General features: G+C 37.9%; 1 protein-coding gene across 15 annotated transcripts in view; it reads left to right on the top strand.

The window, feature by feature from the left end:
* Positions 1–19,524, top strand: part of EMSY (EMSY transcriptional repressor, BRCA2 interacting) — an 80,254-nt gene that overhangs the window by 23,957 nt on the left and 36,773 nt on the right. For all 15 annotated transcript variants that reach the window (XM_074335749.2, XM_074335743.2, XM_074335747.2 and 12 more), the window contains 2 exons: positions 2,474–2,750; positions 8,191–8,445. In XM_074335749.2, coding sequence (XP_074191850.1) covers positions 2,474–2,750; positions 8,191–8,445 — 532 coding nt within the window. The remainder of the gene's footprint in view (positions 1–2,473; positions 2,751–8,190; positions 8,446–19,524) is intronic.

The raw sequence follows: 19,524 nt of genomic DNA, 5'->3' as shown, positions 1-19,524 counted from the left end.
TGCTATACAGGTATTTGCTGATCAAATTTATGTAGAAGTATGCTGGTCAACTCTATATAGGTGCTTGCTGGTCAAGACTTGTATATCTCTCTTGACTCCTCAAATAATTAACAAACTCCTTAAAGTAATGAACGTGTACTTGTGTCTTTAAGTATCTGCAACACTAAAAATGTATAATAATGATATAGCCAAAGCTTCTTTGAGATGTAAGTACTGAGTAAAGACATACTCAGTAAATTTTGACTGACTGATTTAACTTCAGGTCTTCTTTAGGACTGATATAAAAATGAAAAAGAATTTCTCCCTTAAATTCTTTAGATTTTTCACAGTTTTCTGTCCTTGGTACAAGTAATGTTGGTGAAAGAGGAAAAAGATACTGTGCTCTGTTTTGGGGTATCATTACACCACATTATACTCACCCAAAATAAAACTGATATTACAGATTTGTAAATGATTTTTGTGTTTTCAACTGTAAAATAGGGATAATAATAGTATCTGTGTCATGGGATTGTTGGGAGATGTAAATAAACCCATGCATATTAGCTCTAGGAGCTAATCTTGGTTCTTTTCCTTAAGCCTGCCATTTCCATACTCCAAGTCCTGTTGACTCTACCTCCCCAAATCATCTGAATCTGATCACTTCTCCTTTTCTATCATTGCCTGGTCTACTGCAATAATAGCTTCTTTACTAGTTTCACTGCTTCTACTCTTGCCTCTTACTACATAATAGCTTGAATGATCTTATAAAATAAAAACCAAATTTTGTTGTTTCCCTACTTAAAGTCATCCCATGGCTTCCCATTATACTTAGTATAAAATCTAAATTCTTTACTCTGGCTTACAACAAATTTGGTCTGGCCTCTGCTTACTTTCCCAACCCCTCCTTGCCCTATATGCTTTTGCTACAATCGCTTGCTTTCTGTTTTTTAAGTACATCAAAGTAATTCCTACCTTAGGACCTTTGATCTATCCTGTTCTCTTGGTTTGAACTGCTTTGTCCCAATGTCATTTACTGTTTTCTAGCCATACTGGCTAAACTTGAAGTCTCTTTCCTGCCTTTTATCCCTATGTTCTCTGTATCAATCTGTTAGCAACTCCTGTTGGTTTTATCTTTAAATAAATTTAGAATCTGTTAACTTTTCAGCACTTCTACCATGAACACTTTGCTTACCATCATCTCTGCTTTATTGCAAAAGCCTCTTAATTTGTCTCCCTGTTCTACTGTCTCTGCCCTACTGTACTTTTCACTTAGCAGATAACTTTTTTTTTTTTAACTGTTTTAGATTTAGAGAAAACTTGAGAAGATAGTACAGAAAGTTCTTATGTACCTTGCATTAAGGTTCTATTCTTAACATTTTACATTAGTATGGGGCATTTGTAAAAATTAATGAACCAATATTGATGCTAAAGTCCATGGTTTATTCAGATTCCTTTAATTTTTAATCTATTATCATTTTTCTGTTCCAGGATACCACATTACATTTACTTGTCATGTCTTCTTAGGCTCTTCTTAGCTGTGAAAGTTTCTCAGACTTTCCTTGTGTTTGATGACCTTGACAGTTTTGAGGAATACTGGTCAAGTATTTCGTAGGATGTCCCACAACTGGAATTTGTCTAGTATTTTTCTGATGATTAGGCTAGGGTTATGGATTGTCAGAAAGAAGACCACAGAGGTAAAGAGACTTTTTTATCATATCACATCAAGGGTATATACTATCAACCTGATCTTACACCAGCTAGTCCTACATTACTGCTCTGAATCCGCCCCTACTACTCTCTATCTTATAAATTCAATTTGTACGTTAGGTCCTTGATGTTTCTTGAACATACCAAGCTTGCTTTTGCCTCAGGGTCCTTGTATTTACTGCTTCCTGTGTCACTGAATGTTCTTCCTCTGGGTAGCAACATGGTTCACACCCCTTGGTTACTTCTAGTTTCTGTTCAAATGTCACCTTCTCAGAGTAATCTTCATTGAATACTTTATTAAAAAATCCCATTATCCTTTAGTTCCCACCTTTTTTATTGTCTCTTCCAACATGACCTATAGTTACTTTTTCTTTGTTAATTGTTTCTCTCCCCCTACTAGAATGCAGTTCCTTGAAAGTACAAACTTTGTCTGTTTTGTTCATTCCACTGTCCCCAGCATCTAGAACCATGCCTGGCACATAGTAGATGCTCAACAAATATTTATAAATGAATGACTATCTAAATTACTTTGTAGAAAGATTGTTCTGCTTTATATTCCCTAAGGAGTGTATGGAAATGCTTACTTCACTTTACTTTGCATAGCATTGAATGTTGTCTTTTAAAATATTTGGTTCATAAAATTTTTTCTTTTAATATTTTTAGGTGTAAATTTCTTTTTGTTGAATTGTTTCTTCATCTTTCGTAAGCTATTTTTGAACTAACTGCAAGTCTAGATACATTAGTAGTATAATAGATATATGAAAATAACTTATTTTCCCTTTCTTAGGTTATTATAGTGACCACATCACCAAGTTCAACCTTCGTGCCCAACATTCTCTCCAAATCCCATAACTATGCAGCCGTCACTAAGCTTGTACCAACATCAGTCATCGCTTCCACAACCCAGAAATCCCCGGTGGTGATCACTGCTTCACAGTCCGCTCTGGTCAGCAGTAGCAGCAGTGGCAGCAGCAGTTCTACGCCATCGCCTGTCCCTAGTACAGTTGCAGTAACAGCTGTGGTATCTTCCACACCGTCTGTGGTCATGTCAACAGTAGCACAAGGTGAGTGGTGATGCGCCGTGTAATTCTGTCCCTGTGGTATACAGGAATTTTGAAGAAAATGGGGGCGGGGGGTGTTTTTCTGCTTTGGGTGAGAAGGTCCCTCCTGTTTCATCAGAGATTACCACTCTCCCTCCCCTAGTTTGAGAATGTCAAGCAGTGGGTCACTCAGGATTCTGATATTAATATGCTTACTACAAGATTATTTTTTTCAAATCCATAGATTAATATATTATTGCCTTTTACCCATGTGAATAACATTTTTTATTAATTTGGAATTAAAAAATATGTATTTCATTTGGTGTCATACTTCATGTAACATTGCTTCATTCATGTTATTCTATTTTTCTATAATCCAGGTACTGTTACTATTGCATAATTTATTAAATTATTCCCTTAATGTTGGATATTTAGAGTATTTCCAGGTTTTGATATTATAGAATTAACTCTAGTGAACATCTTTGTGAATTTAAATTGAGCCCTCTATTTTCTTAGAATAGGCTCTCAAGAGTAGGATTACCAAATTAAAAGGTTGGAATGTTTTGGTAGAGTTTGCTAAATGACATTTTTTAGCTTCCTGAACTACATCATGATGGAATATTTTGCTAGTATGTGTTCCACTATTAAGTCCTTGTTCTTCCTGTTTACAAGAAAAGGAAGGGGTATAATATCTAGGATTAAAAAATTTTGAATAGCATACTATTTAACCAGTCAGTTGTTTAATACCTGATTTTTTTTCTTCAATTTCTATGAGCACAAGACAAAACACAGGTAATATTCTTATGTATCTTCTTTCCCCTATATTTACCTGTTGTTTGATGTTTTTCGAGTTTTATTCTTCCCCTAGGGCTCATGTTAAAACTCTTAAGTATTTCATATTTATTCAAAATTACCAATGTAACCTGAACAATATAATTCCTTCAAATACGGACTATTATGTTTGCTTCACTGGTATTCACAGCAGCATATATTCTTTTGGTCATTCAAATGTTTAATAAATTGTTACAGAACCCCTGGATTGTTAATATCTAAATTGAATTGCAAAATTGGATTAAGTTATTGAATGACCTTGTATAAATCTGCACTAACTGAGTGATTGATTGGCTTTTAACAATAAGGAATCATCTCACAAAACCCGAAGTCCAAAAGCAGAGAGGTTCCAGTTAAGTTACCTAGTTTGTCATTGGAACCATCGAGGAGTTTATTTTTACTTTCTTCTCTGCTTTCTTTGGTGCATCAACTTTTGTGCCAGATAGCTCCCATTATGGTTGCAAGGTGAGTGCAGCAATTCCATGTATTATGTCCAGATATGACAATGGGCACAGGAAGAAGTTGTTCCCTGCTTTGGGTTTGTTTTATGAAAGAGAAAATCTTTCCCAAAAGTCCACAGAAGGACATTCCCCTCACGTCTTGTTGGCCACAAGTGTGTCATAGACCCTGGCCTAAATTAGTTCCTGGCAAAAGGAATGGGGCCACCATGACTAGGTTAGATCAGTTAGGAATTGCCTTAAAGTACATGCCAGTGCCCAGAAACGTGGATCCTCTGGGGGAGGGAAAACAGGCTTCAATTAGAAAGGAGAAAGAGCAGAGGGGAAAGAAAGTTAGGTAGGCAACCAAGAGTGTATGCTGCATTAGATTATTTAATAAATGGTTTTAGAACAATTGACTTTTCATTTGGGCTTATGTATTACAATGAGATTAAATTGGTTGATAGAATTGTTCAAATTATCCTTATCTTTTTTTTGTCTACTTGTTCTATCAATTACTGAGAGAAGAGTGTAAAACCTACAGCTGTAATTGTGACTTTGTGCATCTCTCCCTTTAACTCTGTCACTTTATGTTTCCAATATTCTGGACTCTGTTATTAGGTGTACGAACATTTAGGATTGTTACATTTTCTTGATGGATTGACCTCCTTTTCATTATAAAATATTGCTCTTCTCTGGTAATCCTCCTTGTTTACCTTTTCTGATGTTAACGTAGCCATTCTAGCTTTCTTATGATTAGTGTTTGCATGATAGTGTTTATGATTAGTGTTTTTCATTACTTTTAACCCATCTGTACCTTTGTATTTAAAGTGCATCTCTTATGAACATTGTATAGTTAGGTCTTGCTTTTTTTTATCCAGTATGACCACCTCTGCCTTTTAATTGAAGGATTTAGTCCATTTACATTTAATGTAAATATCAATATAGTTGAGTATAAGTTTACCACATTGATAATTGTCTTTTATTTGTCCTCTCTGTTCTTTGTTTCCTTTTCCCTCTTTTTTCGTCTTTTGAATTTATTGATGGCTTTTTAAAGATTCCATTTCATCTCTTCCATTGGCTTATTGGCTGTGCTTTTTTTGTTTTTTTAAATAGTTGCTCTAGAGTAGGGTTCTCAACTGACATTTTGGACCCGATAATTCTTCGTTACAATGTTTATACAATGTTTAGCAGCATTCTCAGCCTATACCTGCTAGATACTAGTAGTACATCCCTTGTTGTGACAATAAAAAAGTATCACTAGTGATGGCCAAATATGGGGGGGAGGTTTGGAAAAAAATTACCCTTGGTTAAGAACTCAGCTCTGGAGCTTGCAATATGCATTTTGGATTTATAACAGTTTTTCATCAAGTAATATACTACTTACCATATTTTGTTACAATCTTAGAATAGTTCACTTCTATTTCCTCTCTCTCATCCTTGTGCTGTAGTTACTCATTTTAATTCTGTGTATGTATAAACCCCACCTTGCATGATTATTATTTTTGCTTTAAGTAGTGAATTTTCTTTTAAATAAATTACAAAAGAGGGGGGAAAAAAACTTTTATATTTACCAAGGTGTATTTTTCCTACTCTAGCCCTGGGGTCAGTGGAAAGTGATAATCAGAAGCCAATCTGGGTGCTAGATGTGTTTATTGCTAGTGTTTGTGTGCATGTGCACGTGCCTGTATGTACATTTATACACACACCCACACGCTTACATCTATATTCTGTATGTTGAAAACTATGGGGTCATACTGATGCATCTAATTTCAATGAAAAACACTACTTGTTAATTCTAGTTTTTCCTTTCTCATCTTTGATAGTGAAAAACCTAGCTTCCATTATCTTTTCATATGTTCCCTGATGTCATCAGTCTGCCAGTACGTAAGCACTCTGTCATCGTCGTCGTGCTGTTGTCGTTGCCCCACCTCCTTGCAGATGCCTTCCTCACTCCACCCCGGCTCTGACTGACACCCTGCAGACCACTACCTCACCCCACCTGAGTTCTGACACCTTCCCGATTCACCCTTTTGCATGGATGCCTATTTCACCCTGCTCAGCTCTGACACCTGTGCCTCCCACTCGGAAGTCTTCTTCATCCACTTTGGACTATCATACCTCCGTAGCTACCCCTTCCCGTGGACATAACTGCTTAAGCTTTGAGACCGTTTGCTAGGTGGCTCATAGTCATGGAACCCCTCTTTATCCTACTTGGGCTCCAACAGTATAGGCACGCTGTCCCCTGAGCTCCCCATGTGGACACCTTCCTCATCTCACTTGGACCCTGACTCCCACGGTAGGCCATTCTCTGCAGTGGGCTCTGACACGCCATGCTTGGTCAGTCTTCTCTTTAGCCGCCTAGTTGTCCATTTTGCTTTGCGCTACCTGATGGCTTTAGTGCTGAATTGTTTGGAAGAGGAAGAGGACCTTTTACTTGTTAAAACAAAGATAGCAGTTTGTAATAGATACGCGTGACCAGTTGATTGTCTTCTCTAACCTTCCTGAAGGTAGGGACTGTTTCATGGATAGAAAATAGTTTCCCAACGATATAGCATATAGAATCTGCTCAGTAAGTTTTTATTGAATGAATAAATATTCATAGAGATGAAGTACATTAATCAGATAATACAGCAATTACATGTTTATGTCTTGAAGGCATGATTTGAACACAATTTTCTGATTCTAAGTCATCCTTACTGTTTTTGCATCAGATAGTTTTCCTATACAAAAGTACATATATGGAGAACAGAGTTTAGTTAAGGACTTACTCATGTATACAGTTTACCTTGATTAATACAAAAGTTCATTGTGAATGTAATATAAAGGTTAAAACCTTAAAAATAATACCTTTCACTTGTATAATACTTTATGCTCATTGAGTCATGAAATGTTGCCAAAAGGGGCTCCAGAGATAATTCAGAGCAACTAAGCAGTGTAACAGACACATGTCACCAAAATACTAATATTCAGGGAAGGATGAGGGTGGCTGATGTAGGAGCATGTGTAAGTAATGTGAGTAAGTCCTTCATTTTATAGACAAAAATGTGACTACACTTTGTCTACCTTTAAAGTATTTCTCTGTGATCTTACGTGATCCACACAGCAACCCTTAGACTTGCCGGGCTAGGAAAACTCAATCAACATAATGGGAAGCTGAGACCCAGAGAGCCAGAGTGACTTCTCAAGGTTTCTTCTCCATCTTTATCATTCTCCAGAAACGTTTTACTTAAGAATGTGATATTATTTAAACATTTTTCTGTAATGCAATGTAATTGTCATGATGAGGGTGTGGTGGAAGAAGGTAGGAAATAGCCTATACTTGATAATTAGGCTATTAATTTATCACTTTCTTTGTTTCATCGGTGCTCAGAAAGTTAGTATGCTGAGTGAGTGAATTATATTCCAGGTTCTTTCTGTTAGGAATATTAATTTGTTTACAGATAATAGTCCTATTGTGTTGTTGATGAATTATAAGATTATTGATGACAAATCTGGGAGAGGAAAAAATTTCTCTAAACATAGATCTATAGTGGAAGTTATTGGTATTCCTTACCTATACATGCATTCTTGCTAATATTAGTATTGCATTGAATAGAAATGTCTTAAAACCGTATATCATCAGAATTGTTTTGCTGTGAATACATTGAGTATGCCCACTTGTAACTTTTCATATGATTATTTACTGACTCAGAGTTTTTAAGAAATGACTTTAATTGATAGATTATTGGAATGAGAAAGCTACTTATGCCATGTTTAAATTGTCTCACTAGAATCTGAAAAGTAATATTTGAAAAAATGTATTACAAATAAGATTCAAAACATACATTGCTTTGTTCTTGTATTACATTGAGAACCTGTATTTTCTGACAGAAAATCTATTGAGAGACATGTGTGAGGCTATCTTGCCTGATACTTTATTTCTTTCATTCTAACTCTTCATTAAGGGAAAATCAGTTTTTTTGAGTATGACAGCAATGATGCCTCCCTTGCAGAGTTTGGGAACGAGGTATCAAATATGTAAAATATCACAAGTTATATCTGACAGTAGGTGCTTAATGTATCATTGCTTTTATTGATTTAACCCAGTCTGTATTATCTACTACAATAACCAAAAGTATTACCTACTACAGTAACCAGAAGTAACTTTAATTATGCTTTAGTATTAAATTTTCTTTTTCCTTACTCACCTACAGGTGTATCTACATCAGCAATCAAAATAGCATCAACCAGACTTCCTTCCCCCAAAAGCTTAGTGGGTACCCCAACTCAGATTCTTGCACAGTTTCCTAAACAACATCAACAGTCTCCTAAGCAGCAGTTACATCAAGTGCAGCAACAGACTCAGCAACAGGTGGCCCAGCCTTCTCCAGTATCTCATCAGCCACAGCCTCAGCAGTCTCCTTTGCCACCTGGTATCAAGCCTACTATTCAAATCAAACAGGAGTCAGGTAACTGGGAAATGTTTACAAGATATAAGATATGGTAATCCTTCTCCAATCACCAGTTCTTTGAAGACTGCTTATATGTGGATTTACTTCCATATACAGTTTCCTCAAGAACCAGATTTTTAAGTTCCAAAATGTATTTTGAGCACCTTATATTGAGAATACTTATATAGAGAGAACTGGAGTTTGGGGATAGAAAAGGGATAAAAAGCAGCTTGCACAGCAGAAGGAGTTTTTTGTTTTTTGGTTTTTTTTTCAATGAATTCTCTGGAGAGATAAAGGCTGAGGAAACAAACCCAGGTTTTAGAATTATACTCTGGGGCCCATTGGGGTTATGGGAAGTGGGCAGTGGAAAAATTAGTCTCGGGAGTCTTGTGTTAGAGGGCAGTTCATATTTATGAATACGGCATAAAATTGTCATGAGCAGAGGTGATAAGATTATAGGACATTGTGTACAATGAAGAAGTTTGTGGTTTGTGGCATAACAAATTAGCTGTTTATTGAAAGCATCTCCACTATGGGTACTCAGAGGTAGGAGTCAACTACTGTAAGTTATCAAATCATAAAAGCATTAAATAGAAAGGCAGGAGATACAAGGAAATTAAAAAGCCTCCTAGCATACTTAATGTCTTTAAGAAAAGAAAATGGATTTTATTTCCTCTAACGAATCTGGACTCTTTTTAGTCGTAGAACGGGAATTTGGGAGGATGCTGACATTTTCAGTTTGTTTTGTTTTTTGATAAGAACATTGAATTTATTTTTCTGAGATACAATTAACATATAACATTGTGTTAGGTTTAGGTGCACTACATAATGATTTGATATCTATTTATATTGCAAAATGATTACTATAATAAATTTAGTTAATATCCATCACCATACATAGTTACAAACTTTTTTTCTTGTGATGAGAACTTCTAAGATCTATTCTCTTGGTAACTTTCAAATATACAATAGAGTATTGTTAACTCTAGTCACCATGCTGTACATTACATCCCCAGGACTCATTTAATCTTATAATTGGCAATTTTTACCTTTTGATCACCTTCACCCATTTCAGCCAACATCCCCACTGTTTTCCTTTGTTTGTTTAGATTCTACATATATATATGTATATACATATACTTATACATATACATATACATATACATATACATATACATATACATATACATATACATATACGTAGACCATACAGTATTTATGTTTCTCTGACTTACTCCACTTAGCATAATGTCTTCAAAGTCCATCCAAGATGTTGTAAATGGCAAGAATTCCTTCTTTCTCATGGCTGAATAATATTCCATTGTATCTATACACCACATTTGCTTTTTCCATTTATCCATTGATGACACTTAAGTTGTTTCCATGTCTTGGCTGTTGCAAATAATGGTGCAGTGAACCTGGAGATGCAGATATCTTTTCAAGATAGTCTTTTCATTTCCTTCTGATAAATACCCAGAGGTGGAATTGTTGGATTATATGGTAGTTCCACTTTTAATTTTTTGACCTCCATACTGTTTTTCATACTGGCTGCACCAGTTTACATTCCCACCAGCAGTGCACAAGGGTTCCCTTTCCTCCACGTCCTTGCCAACACTTGTTATTTCTTCTCTTTTTTATACTAGTCATTCTAATAGGTGTGAGGTAATACCTCATTGTAGTTTTGATCTGCATTTCCCTGATTAGTGATGTTGAGCACCTTTTCATGTACCTATTGGCCATTAGTATGTCTTCTTTGGAAAAATCTCTGTTCAGATTCTGTGCCCATTTTTTAATCAGGTTGTTTGTTTTTTTGTTGTTGAGTTGTATGAGTTCTTTTCATATTTTGAATATTAACCCCTTACCAGATATACGTTTTCTCCTAGGAGTTTCATGGTTTCAGGTCTTATGTTCAGGTCTTTAATCCATTTTGAGTTGACTTTTGTATGGTGTAAGATAGTGGCCTAATTTCATTTGTTTGTATGTGGCTGCCCAGTTTTTCAACACCATTTATTGAAAAGACTATATCATTTTCCCATTGTATATTCCTGGCTCTTCTATAGTAAATTAATTGCCCATGTCTGTATGGGTTTATTTCTGGGATGTCTGTTCTGTTCCATTGATATAATGTGTCTGTCTTTATGCCAGTACCACCCTGTTTGGATTACTACAGCTTTGTAACATAGTTTGAAATCAGGAAGTGTGAGTCCTCTGGCTTTGTTCTTCTTTCTCAAGATTGCTTTGGCTATTTGGGGTCTTTTGTAATTCCATACAGATTATAGGATTGTTCTATTTTTTAATGAAGAATGCCATGGAATTTTGATAGGAATTGCGTTGAATCTGTTAATTGTTTTGGGTACTGTGGACATTTTAACAATAGTGATCATTCCAATTTATGAACACAGAATATCTTCCCATTTATTTGTGTCTTCATTTTCTTTTATCAGTGTCTTACAGTTTTTAGCATACAGATCCTTCATCTCCTTGGTTAAATTTATTCATAGATTTTTTTTTAATACAGTTGTAAATGGGATTGTTTTCTGAATTTCTCAGTCTGATAGTGCATTATTAGTGTATAGAAACAGCTGATTTTTGAATATTGCTTTTGTATCGTACAATTTTACTGAATTTACCTATTCTGACAGTTTTTTGGTGGAGTCTTTAGGGTTTTCTATATATAATATGTCATCTACAAATAGACAATTTTATTTCTTCCTCTCTGATTTGGATGCCTTTTTTTTTTCTTGCCTAATTGCTCTAGTAAAGACTCCCAGTACTATGATGAATAAATGGTGAGAGTGGGCGTCCTTGTCTTGTTCTGAAAATGGATTTTTAATCATCTCTTTGGAGCAGCAGGGGTGGAATATACTAGAAAGTTTTTTGCTTTTGTGGGGACAGAGTCCCGGAGAGCAGTTTCCAGGCTCTCGGCCTCATGTGGCGAGGTGCTGGCTCAGGTAGTGAATGACCATCAGCTGTGATTGGTTGGCCATCATCTGTAACTGGTTAGCCATTTGGCTACTGATGTAACTGCAGGGCTGCGTTGATTGGTTGGTTGGTTAGTAGGCAGAGAAGTGAATGGCGGACTGCGGATCGTGTGGCTACTAACTGCGTGTGTCTCGCCCGGCCTCCAGCGAGACTATAGTGGTATGACTCCCCTACCTATGGCTCCGTGGGTATTCCTTTTTGGCCTAGGCACATCCTGCATTCTTATGTGGGGAGCGGGAGCAGAGACCGGGCAGGCCGCCCTGCACATTACATGACTCAGTGAGCAGGGTATGGTGCTGGCCACAACCTACTGAAGCATGGTGGAGCAGTTTCTGTGTGTGAAAGCTCAACTTCAGGAGGCCCATGAGAGCAACAGTAGGAACGGGAGGCACGGTCTGCCTGGGAGACTCAAACCTCCAGATGGCATGCAGCCCTGTTGGCCAGAGCAAGTGTCATCTTCCTTTTGGTAATCTGCTCCTGCCGTGGGCTCCTAGAGTTGTGGACATCTTACACAGAGGCCTCCACCCACTCAGACACCTGGCATGGTGAGCAAGATTCCAACCAGGTAGGAATGGAGTCTGACTCTGGGCAGGAGGACGTGTGGCCCCCACACAGTGTGTGGTGCCTGGTGGCCACTGTTCTCAGGAGTTGGACCCCCAAGGAGGGATGGAAGGACATGGATGGCTCTCTAGCCAGCGTGGAGAGGGCCCTGCAGGCTCTGGCTGAGCGGTTGCCGGAGGAGGAGAAGGCTACAGCCGGCCGCGTGGGCTGGATGTTCCTCACGGCCTTGAGTCTCAACTCGGAAAATGTGCTTAATGAAATGGCCCAGGTGCCGGACCAGGTGTCCCGCTGGAAGCCCGGGTCCGCCTGTTAGAACAGGGGCCCCAAGGTGGAGACTCTGAGGCAGAGGCAGAGGAAGCAAGTGGAGGCAATGTAGCTCCCAACCCCCAAGCCCGGCCAATCTTGAAGCAAAGGGTAAAACGTGAGCAACCTTTGGGCCCCGGAGGCGTTGCTGCTGGCAACCCAGCTGTCGTGCAGGGAGGCCTGCGGAGTCTCTGCTCCTGCTCCCCACACAAGAACGCAGGATATGGTGAGGCCAAAAAGGAACACCCACGGAGCCATAGATACGGGAGTCATACCACTGCATTCTCGTTGGCGGCTGGGTTGGAGAAACAGGAAACAGCAGTGTCGTGCGGGGGACCCTGCTCTCTGCGCCATTTGTCGTGCACGGAGGCCTGCGGGGTCTCTGCTCCCACTCCCCACACAAGAACGCAGGATATGGTGAGGCCAAAAAGGAACACCCACGGAGCCATAGGTAGGGGAGTCATACCACTATGGTCTCACGGGAGGCTGGGTTCACTGGACGTGCGACCTGCTGTCCGTTTTTCTGCCAACCAACCGACGACTCTCCTCCACTCTCCTCGACTCTGCTCCTCTGCTCTCTTCCGCTCTCCTCGGCAATCCTCGGCTCTCCTCCGTAGCTGCAGCAGTTACATCAGCGGCCAATTGGCCAACCAGCCTCAGCTGACGGCCATCCACTACCCGACCCAGCACCCTTCCACGTGAGGCCGAGAGCCTGTAAACTACTCTCTGGGGCTCTGTCCCCACACCAGCTGTGACTGAGTTCACAACCTACACCCCATACACTCCCACTGAGTTGCAGGAGCTGGGGAGGCGGTACCGACAGCGCCCTGGAGAACCAGTCTCGGCTTGGCTATTACGTTTATGGGATGAGGGAGCAGACAACATTCTCTGCTCCCTAGCTGAGATGGAAAAGCTAGCCTTCGTGACAGTGCATCCGTCCCTGCGACAAAGGTTACAAAACTGCCATAGGTTGGCCCACAACCAGGGCAACCATTCTCTAATGGCGTGGCTCACTGCTGCGGTACGCACCGTATGGGAACAGGCTGGCGAGCTGCCAGACACTGAGTCAATGGCAGTCATATACAGAACTTACGCAAATAATCCGTGAAATGGGTATGAGACATGCTATTTTTAACCTTAACATGCAGGACCCAGATGACAAGCTTTTTACTGCCAGCATGATTGGTTGGTTGGTTGGCAGGCAGAGAAGTGAATGGCGGGCTGTGGATCATGTGGCTACTACTGTGTGTGTCTCACCCGGCCTCCAGCGAGACTATAGTGGTATGACTCCCCTACCTATGGCTCCGTGGGTGTTCCTTTTTGGCCTCACCATGTCCTGTGTTCTTATGTGGAGAGCGGGAGCTGAGACCCCGCAGGCCGCCCCGCACAACACATGACGCAGCGAGCAGGGTCTCCCGCACAGCACTTTCCTGTGGTTTTACTGGAACAATTTGAGTGTTTTATTTTGTTCTGTTTTCTTAGTGCTTGCTCATGGTATTTTAATATGTATGTGTAAGTTATCCAGTTTTGATTTTTTTACCACATATTACTGTATATTTGAAATAATTATCTTTATAGTAAGGAAGGGAGATTGCAGTGTCTCTAATGTTGGTTAGCATATAATACTGCTGTATTCCAGTTTCTGAGGTCTGTTTTGGTGACTTTATTTGTGAATCATTTATTTTTGAATAGAGAATATACTTATCAAAAACTGAAAAGTATAAGTTATACAGCATAACTTGTTCTCTATCTGTCCAGTTTTCCCTAATCATTAAAAAAAGTATTTGTTTCTTATGTATTTTTAGAATCTGTATATACAAGCATTTAAATTTAAATTTGTATCCTTTCCTTTTTACACAGATATAGAATGTAACACCTGCATGTTGCTTTTCCCCCCTCCCTTAACAATGTTGCTTGGAGATCTTCCTAATGCAGTCAGTACATAAAATTAAATTGCCTCTGCATTCTATATTGGACATACTATAATTTATTTAACTATTCCCTTGTAAGATTATTTCCAATCTTTTGGGACTTTTCCAAGCATAACTGCAATAAACAAGACTGTACATAATCATTTTGTATGTCTATAAGTATATGTATGGGATAAATTCCATGAGTGTGATTCCCAGGAGACTGAGTCCCAGGAGTGGCAAAGATAAAATAATTTAAAATTTTGATACGTATTGCCAGATAATCTTCTATAGAGATTTTCAATTTATACTCTAACCAGTAATGTACATGAGTCCCAGTTGCCTCACAGTGTCCTGTTCCCACCAGGATATTATTAAACGATTGGATTTTTCCAATCTGATAGGGGAGGGCATTATCTCAGTGTTGTTTTATTTTCATTTATTGAGAGTGGGTTTGAGCAACTCTTTATGTATTTCATTTTTTGTATACTATCTGTATTCATTTTCCATTTTTATACTGTGGTCTTTTTTCTGATCAATTTCTATGAATTCATTATATATCAGGATAATTAGCACTTGTGTGTTTCATGATTTACAGAGATTTTCATCCCAGTTTTTCTGTCTGTTGACTTCATGTATGGGGACTTCTGCTGTGCAAATCTTTTTTGTTTTATGTAGTTGAATTTATCAGTGTGGTCTTTAATGCTTCTAGATTTTTAGTCACAGTTCACATTTTTCACATTTAAATCTTTTGAAATTTATCTTAGTGTTACCAAATGTCTGCTTGCCACTGGTGAGCCGATGATTGAGAGACCATGGAAAGAAAAGGAGGATTATTCAAAATGATGGCATTTTGGGAAGATGGCGGACTCCTGTCTCAAAGGCCATCTTCCCCCTTCCTAGAATGGCCAGAAGGTTTTATAGGTGCTTAAGAAGAAGCAGAACAAAAGAAAGGGGTAGTTAGGCAATTCCTGGGTGCTGACAGTCCAGAAAAACGCCTCCTGGGGATCTGGTTTGCTTCGAGATAATGTTATCTCGAACCTAGTCTTAGAGGCGATCATCTGGTGGAAAATTGCAAGGGAGTTGCAGCCTGGTTATCGGTGTCCAGAGGTCTAAGAGCTGAAACAGTTTCTTTCAAGTTATTGTTCTGGCGATTAACAAGATTAGCAAGGTATGCATGTAACCTTAGGAAAAGCAGAACAGTTGAATCAGGGAGGAGGAGAAGGAAACAAAGAAAATAATAAAAAAGAAAAAATAAACTAGTTGTTAAATCTTGAAATGTATACGGTCACCCTTACAGTAGTATGAGGTATGGATAATATAGTATGTTGATAGTCATAGGGAAATTGGTCTGCAGTTTTCTTTACGTGTGCAATCTTTGTGAGGCTTTACTTTCTTTTTTTATTTTTTATAAATTTTTATTGGGGAATATTGGGGAACAGTATGTTTCTCCAGGGCCCATTAGCTCCAAGTAGTTGTCCTTCAATCTAATTGTGGAGGGTGCAGCTCAGCTCCAAGTCCAGTTGCCATTTTCAATCTTTAGTTGCAGGGAGCACAGCCCAGCATCCCATGCGAGAATTGAACCGGCAACCTTGTTGTTAAGAGCTTGTGCTCTAACCAACTGAGCCATCCGTCCGCCCCTCCGGAAGCTCAGCAGCAGCTCATTGTCTTCAGTCTAATTGTGGAGGGTGCAGCTCACTGGCCCATGTGGGAATCGAACCTGCAACCCTGTTGTTCAGAGCTCGCGCTCTAACCAACTGAGCCATCTGGCCGCCCCATGTGAGGCTTTACTTGCACTGTTAAGTGTGCTTCCAAGAGAGAATTGTAAAGTTTTCCATTTTTAAAATGCTCTGGATTTAAAAAAAACAAAACAAAACAAAAACAATTTTATTGAGGTATAATTCACATACCATTTAATTAAGTCATTTAAAGTGTTTAATTCAGTCGTATTTGGTATGTTCACAGATATGTGCAGCCCTCACCACAGTCGATTTTAGAACATTTCATCACTTCAAAAAGACATCCTGTTCCCTTTAGCTATCATTTCACTACTCCCGATGACAATCTCTCCAGCCCTAAGCATCCACTAATCTACTTTCTGTCTCTATATTTCTATATTCTGGATTTTCATATGAATGGAATAATATAATATGTTGTGCTTTGTGACTGGCTTCTTTCACTTAACAATGTTTTCTAGGTTCATCCATGTTGTGGCATGTACTTCATTTCTTTATATGGCCAAATCATATTTCACATTTTGTTTATCCATTTGTCCATTGATGTACATTTGTATTTTTTCTACCTGTTGGCTATTACGATTAATTCTGCGGAAACATTCATGTATGAGTTTTTGGGTGTTCATTTCTCTTACATATATACCTAGGAGTGCATTATTGAGTTGTATGGTAATTATGTTTAATTGTTTGAGAAAGTGCTAGACTGTTTTTCAAAGTGGCTGCACCGTTCTACATTCCCACCAGCAGCTTAGGAGGGTTCCAGTTTCTCTACATCCTTTCTAACACTTGTATTTTCTGATTTCTTAAAAAAATTCTACCTATCCTAGTTCGTGTGATGTGGTATTTCATTTGGTTTCGATTTGTATTTCTCTGATGACTAATGACGTTGAACATCTTTTCATTTGCTTATTGGCCCTTTATATATCCTCCTTGGAGAAATGTGTATTTACCTCTTTTACCCACTTTTTAATTGGGTTTTCTGTATTTTGCATTATACAAATCTTTTTTAATATATATATTTTGGATATCAAGCCCTTATCAGATATATAATTTGCAGATACCTTCTCCTATTCTTTGGGTTGTCTTTTCATTTTCTTGATGATACGCTTTGAAGCACAAAAGTTTTTAATCTTGACGTTCAATTTATTTTTTTCTTTTGTTGCTCATTCTTTCAGTGTCATATTTAAGAATCTTTTGCCAAATGTCAGGTCATAAAGATTTATCCCTGTTTTTTCCTAAACGTTTGATAGTTTTACCTTTTAAATTTAGGTCTTTGATCCATTTTGAGTTAATTTCATTATGATGTGAGGTAAGGATCTCACTTTATCCTTTTGCATATGGTTATCCACTTGTGGCAATACCATTTGTTGAAAAGAATATCCCCTCACCAAATGGTTTTGGCACCCTTGTTGAACATCAGTTGACCATGTATATAGGTTTATTTCTGGGCTCTCAATTATATCCCATTAATTTATATGTCTGTTTGCATGCCAGCGCCATACTGTTTTGATTACCAGTGGTTTATAGTAAGCCTTGAAATCAGGAGGTGTGAGTACTCCTATTTCGTTTCTCTTTTTTAAAATATTGTTTTGGCTATTCAGGGTACCTTGCAGTTCCATATGAATTTTGTAATCAACTTGTCAGTTCTACAAAGAAGTCAGTTGAGATTCTGATAGGGATTGCATTGAATCTGTAGAACAGTTGAGGAGTAGTAGCATCTTAACAATATTTAATCTTCTAATCCATGACCATGGATGTTTTTCCATTTATTTAGATTTTCTTTCATTTCTTTCAACAATGTTTTGTTGTTTGCAGAGTATGAATTTTGTTCTTCTTTTGTTAAGTTTACGCCTAAGTATTTTATTTTTTGAAGCTATTGTAAATGGAATTGTTAATTTCATTTTTTGGATTGTCCTTTACTGATGTGTAGAAATGCAGCTGATTTTTGCATGTTGATTTTGTATCCTGCAATTTTGTTGAAGTCATTTTTTACTTACAGTAGTATCTAGCAAATTCCTTAGGATTTTTTAATATGAAAGATGATGTCATCTGCAAATAGAGATAGTTTTTTCTGTTACAATTTGGGTGCCTTGTATTTCTTGCCTAACTTCCCTGACTAGAACCTCTAGTAAAATGTTGAATATTACTGGCAAGAGTGGACATCATTGTTTTGTTTTCTGTTCCTTCTAGTCATAGAACTTCCTTTAGTGTCTGTTGTAAGGCTGTCTGCTACCAGTAGATTCTGTTTTTATCTGGTAAAGACTTTGCTGGGTATTGGATTCTTGGTTGACAGTTTTTTTTCCTTTGAGAACTTTGAATGCATTATCCTACTGCTTGCTAGCCTGCGTTGTTTTTGCTGAGAAGTAATTGTTAACTTTAATGCAGTTCTCTTGTAAGTGGTAAGTTGTTTTTCTCTTGTTGCTTTCAAGGTTTTTTCTTTGTCTTTGACTTTCAGCATTTTTAGGATGATGTGTCTGTTTGTGGATCTCTTTGGATTTATTTATCCTATTTGGAGTTTATTGAGCTCCCTGGATGTGTAAGTTACTGCTTTTTTAATAAATTTGGGACGTGTTTAGCCATTATTTCATTTTCTCTTTACTCTCTGTTCCTTTTGGTAGTTCCATTATATATCTATATTGGTGCACTTAGTGGTGTTTCACATTTCTCTGAGGCTGTGTTCATTTTTCTTCATTCTTTTTCTCTCTGTTCTTCAACTTGCATAATCTCTTACTTATCTATTTTTGAATTTGTTAATTATTTCTTCTGCCCATTCAAATCTATTCTTGAGCCTCTCTAGTGAATTTTTTATTTCAGTTATTGTACTCTTCAAATGCAGTTTTTTCATTTTTGTGTGTGTTTTTTTTTTTTTTTTTGTAATTTCTATTGCTGTATTAATATTCTCTATTTGACGCCACTTTGTCATTATACCCTCTTTTACTTCTATAATCATGATTTCTTTAGTTTTGTAAACATTATAATGGCTATTTTGAAGTATTCTCGTTGTTGTTAAATCTGATATCTGGTCACTTGAATATAGGCAGTTTCTGTTACTTTTTTCCTAGTGAATGGGTTATATTTTCCAGTTTCTCTGTATGCTTCCTAATGATTTTTGTTGGAAACTAGACATTTTAGATGTTTATATTGAAATTTTTTGTACTACATATAACTGAGTACTGGTTCCCCCCCCCATTGTTGTTTTTATTTGCTTGGTTATATGTTTCGTGACAAGATCAATTATTTTAGTGACTACATCAATTATTTTAGTGAAGTTAAGCCTCTGGTGTTATTCCTCAAGGAGGTACAGCTCTGGGGATGCCCACAGTTATTCTGAGACAGTGGTATCGGTATTGCTCTCTTCCTTTTGTCCATGATCACACTCAGCTGTTAAAATTCTATTAACTGATTGCTCTATTGATTTCAGCAAGGCCGTGGAGCATAAGTTACTCAGTACAAACTAACCTAAATTGTGGCTTCTTTGAAGAAATAGTTTCAGAGGTCTATTTTTGATACTTGTTCTGACCACAGAAGGATTCTTCTCGCTTCCTTATTCCTCAGTTTTTCTCCTGTCCTGCAAACTATGTGGCCTGTAGTTCAGAGTGTGTTTT

The sequence above is a fragment of the Rhinolophus sinicus genome, chromosome 14, assembly GCF_057876585.1.
Source record: "Rhinolophus sinicus isolate RSI-liver-muscle chromosome 14, RSI-T2T, whole genome shotgun sequence".
Taxonomy (NCBI): Eukaryota; Metazoa; Chordata; class Mammalia; order Chiroptera; family Rhinolophidae; genus Rhinolophus; species Rhinolophus sinicus.
The sequence above is the reverse complement of the archived record's forward strand: the minus strand, read 5'-3'. Positions and strand labels throughout refer to the sequence as shown.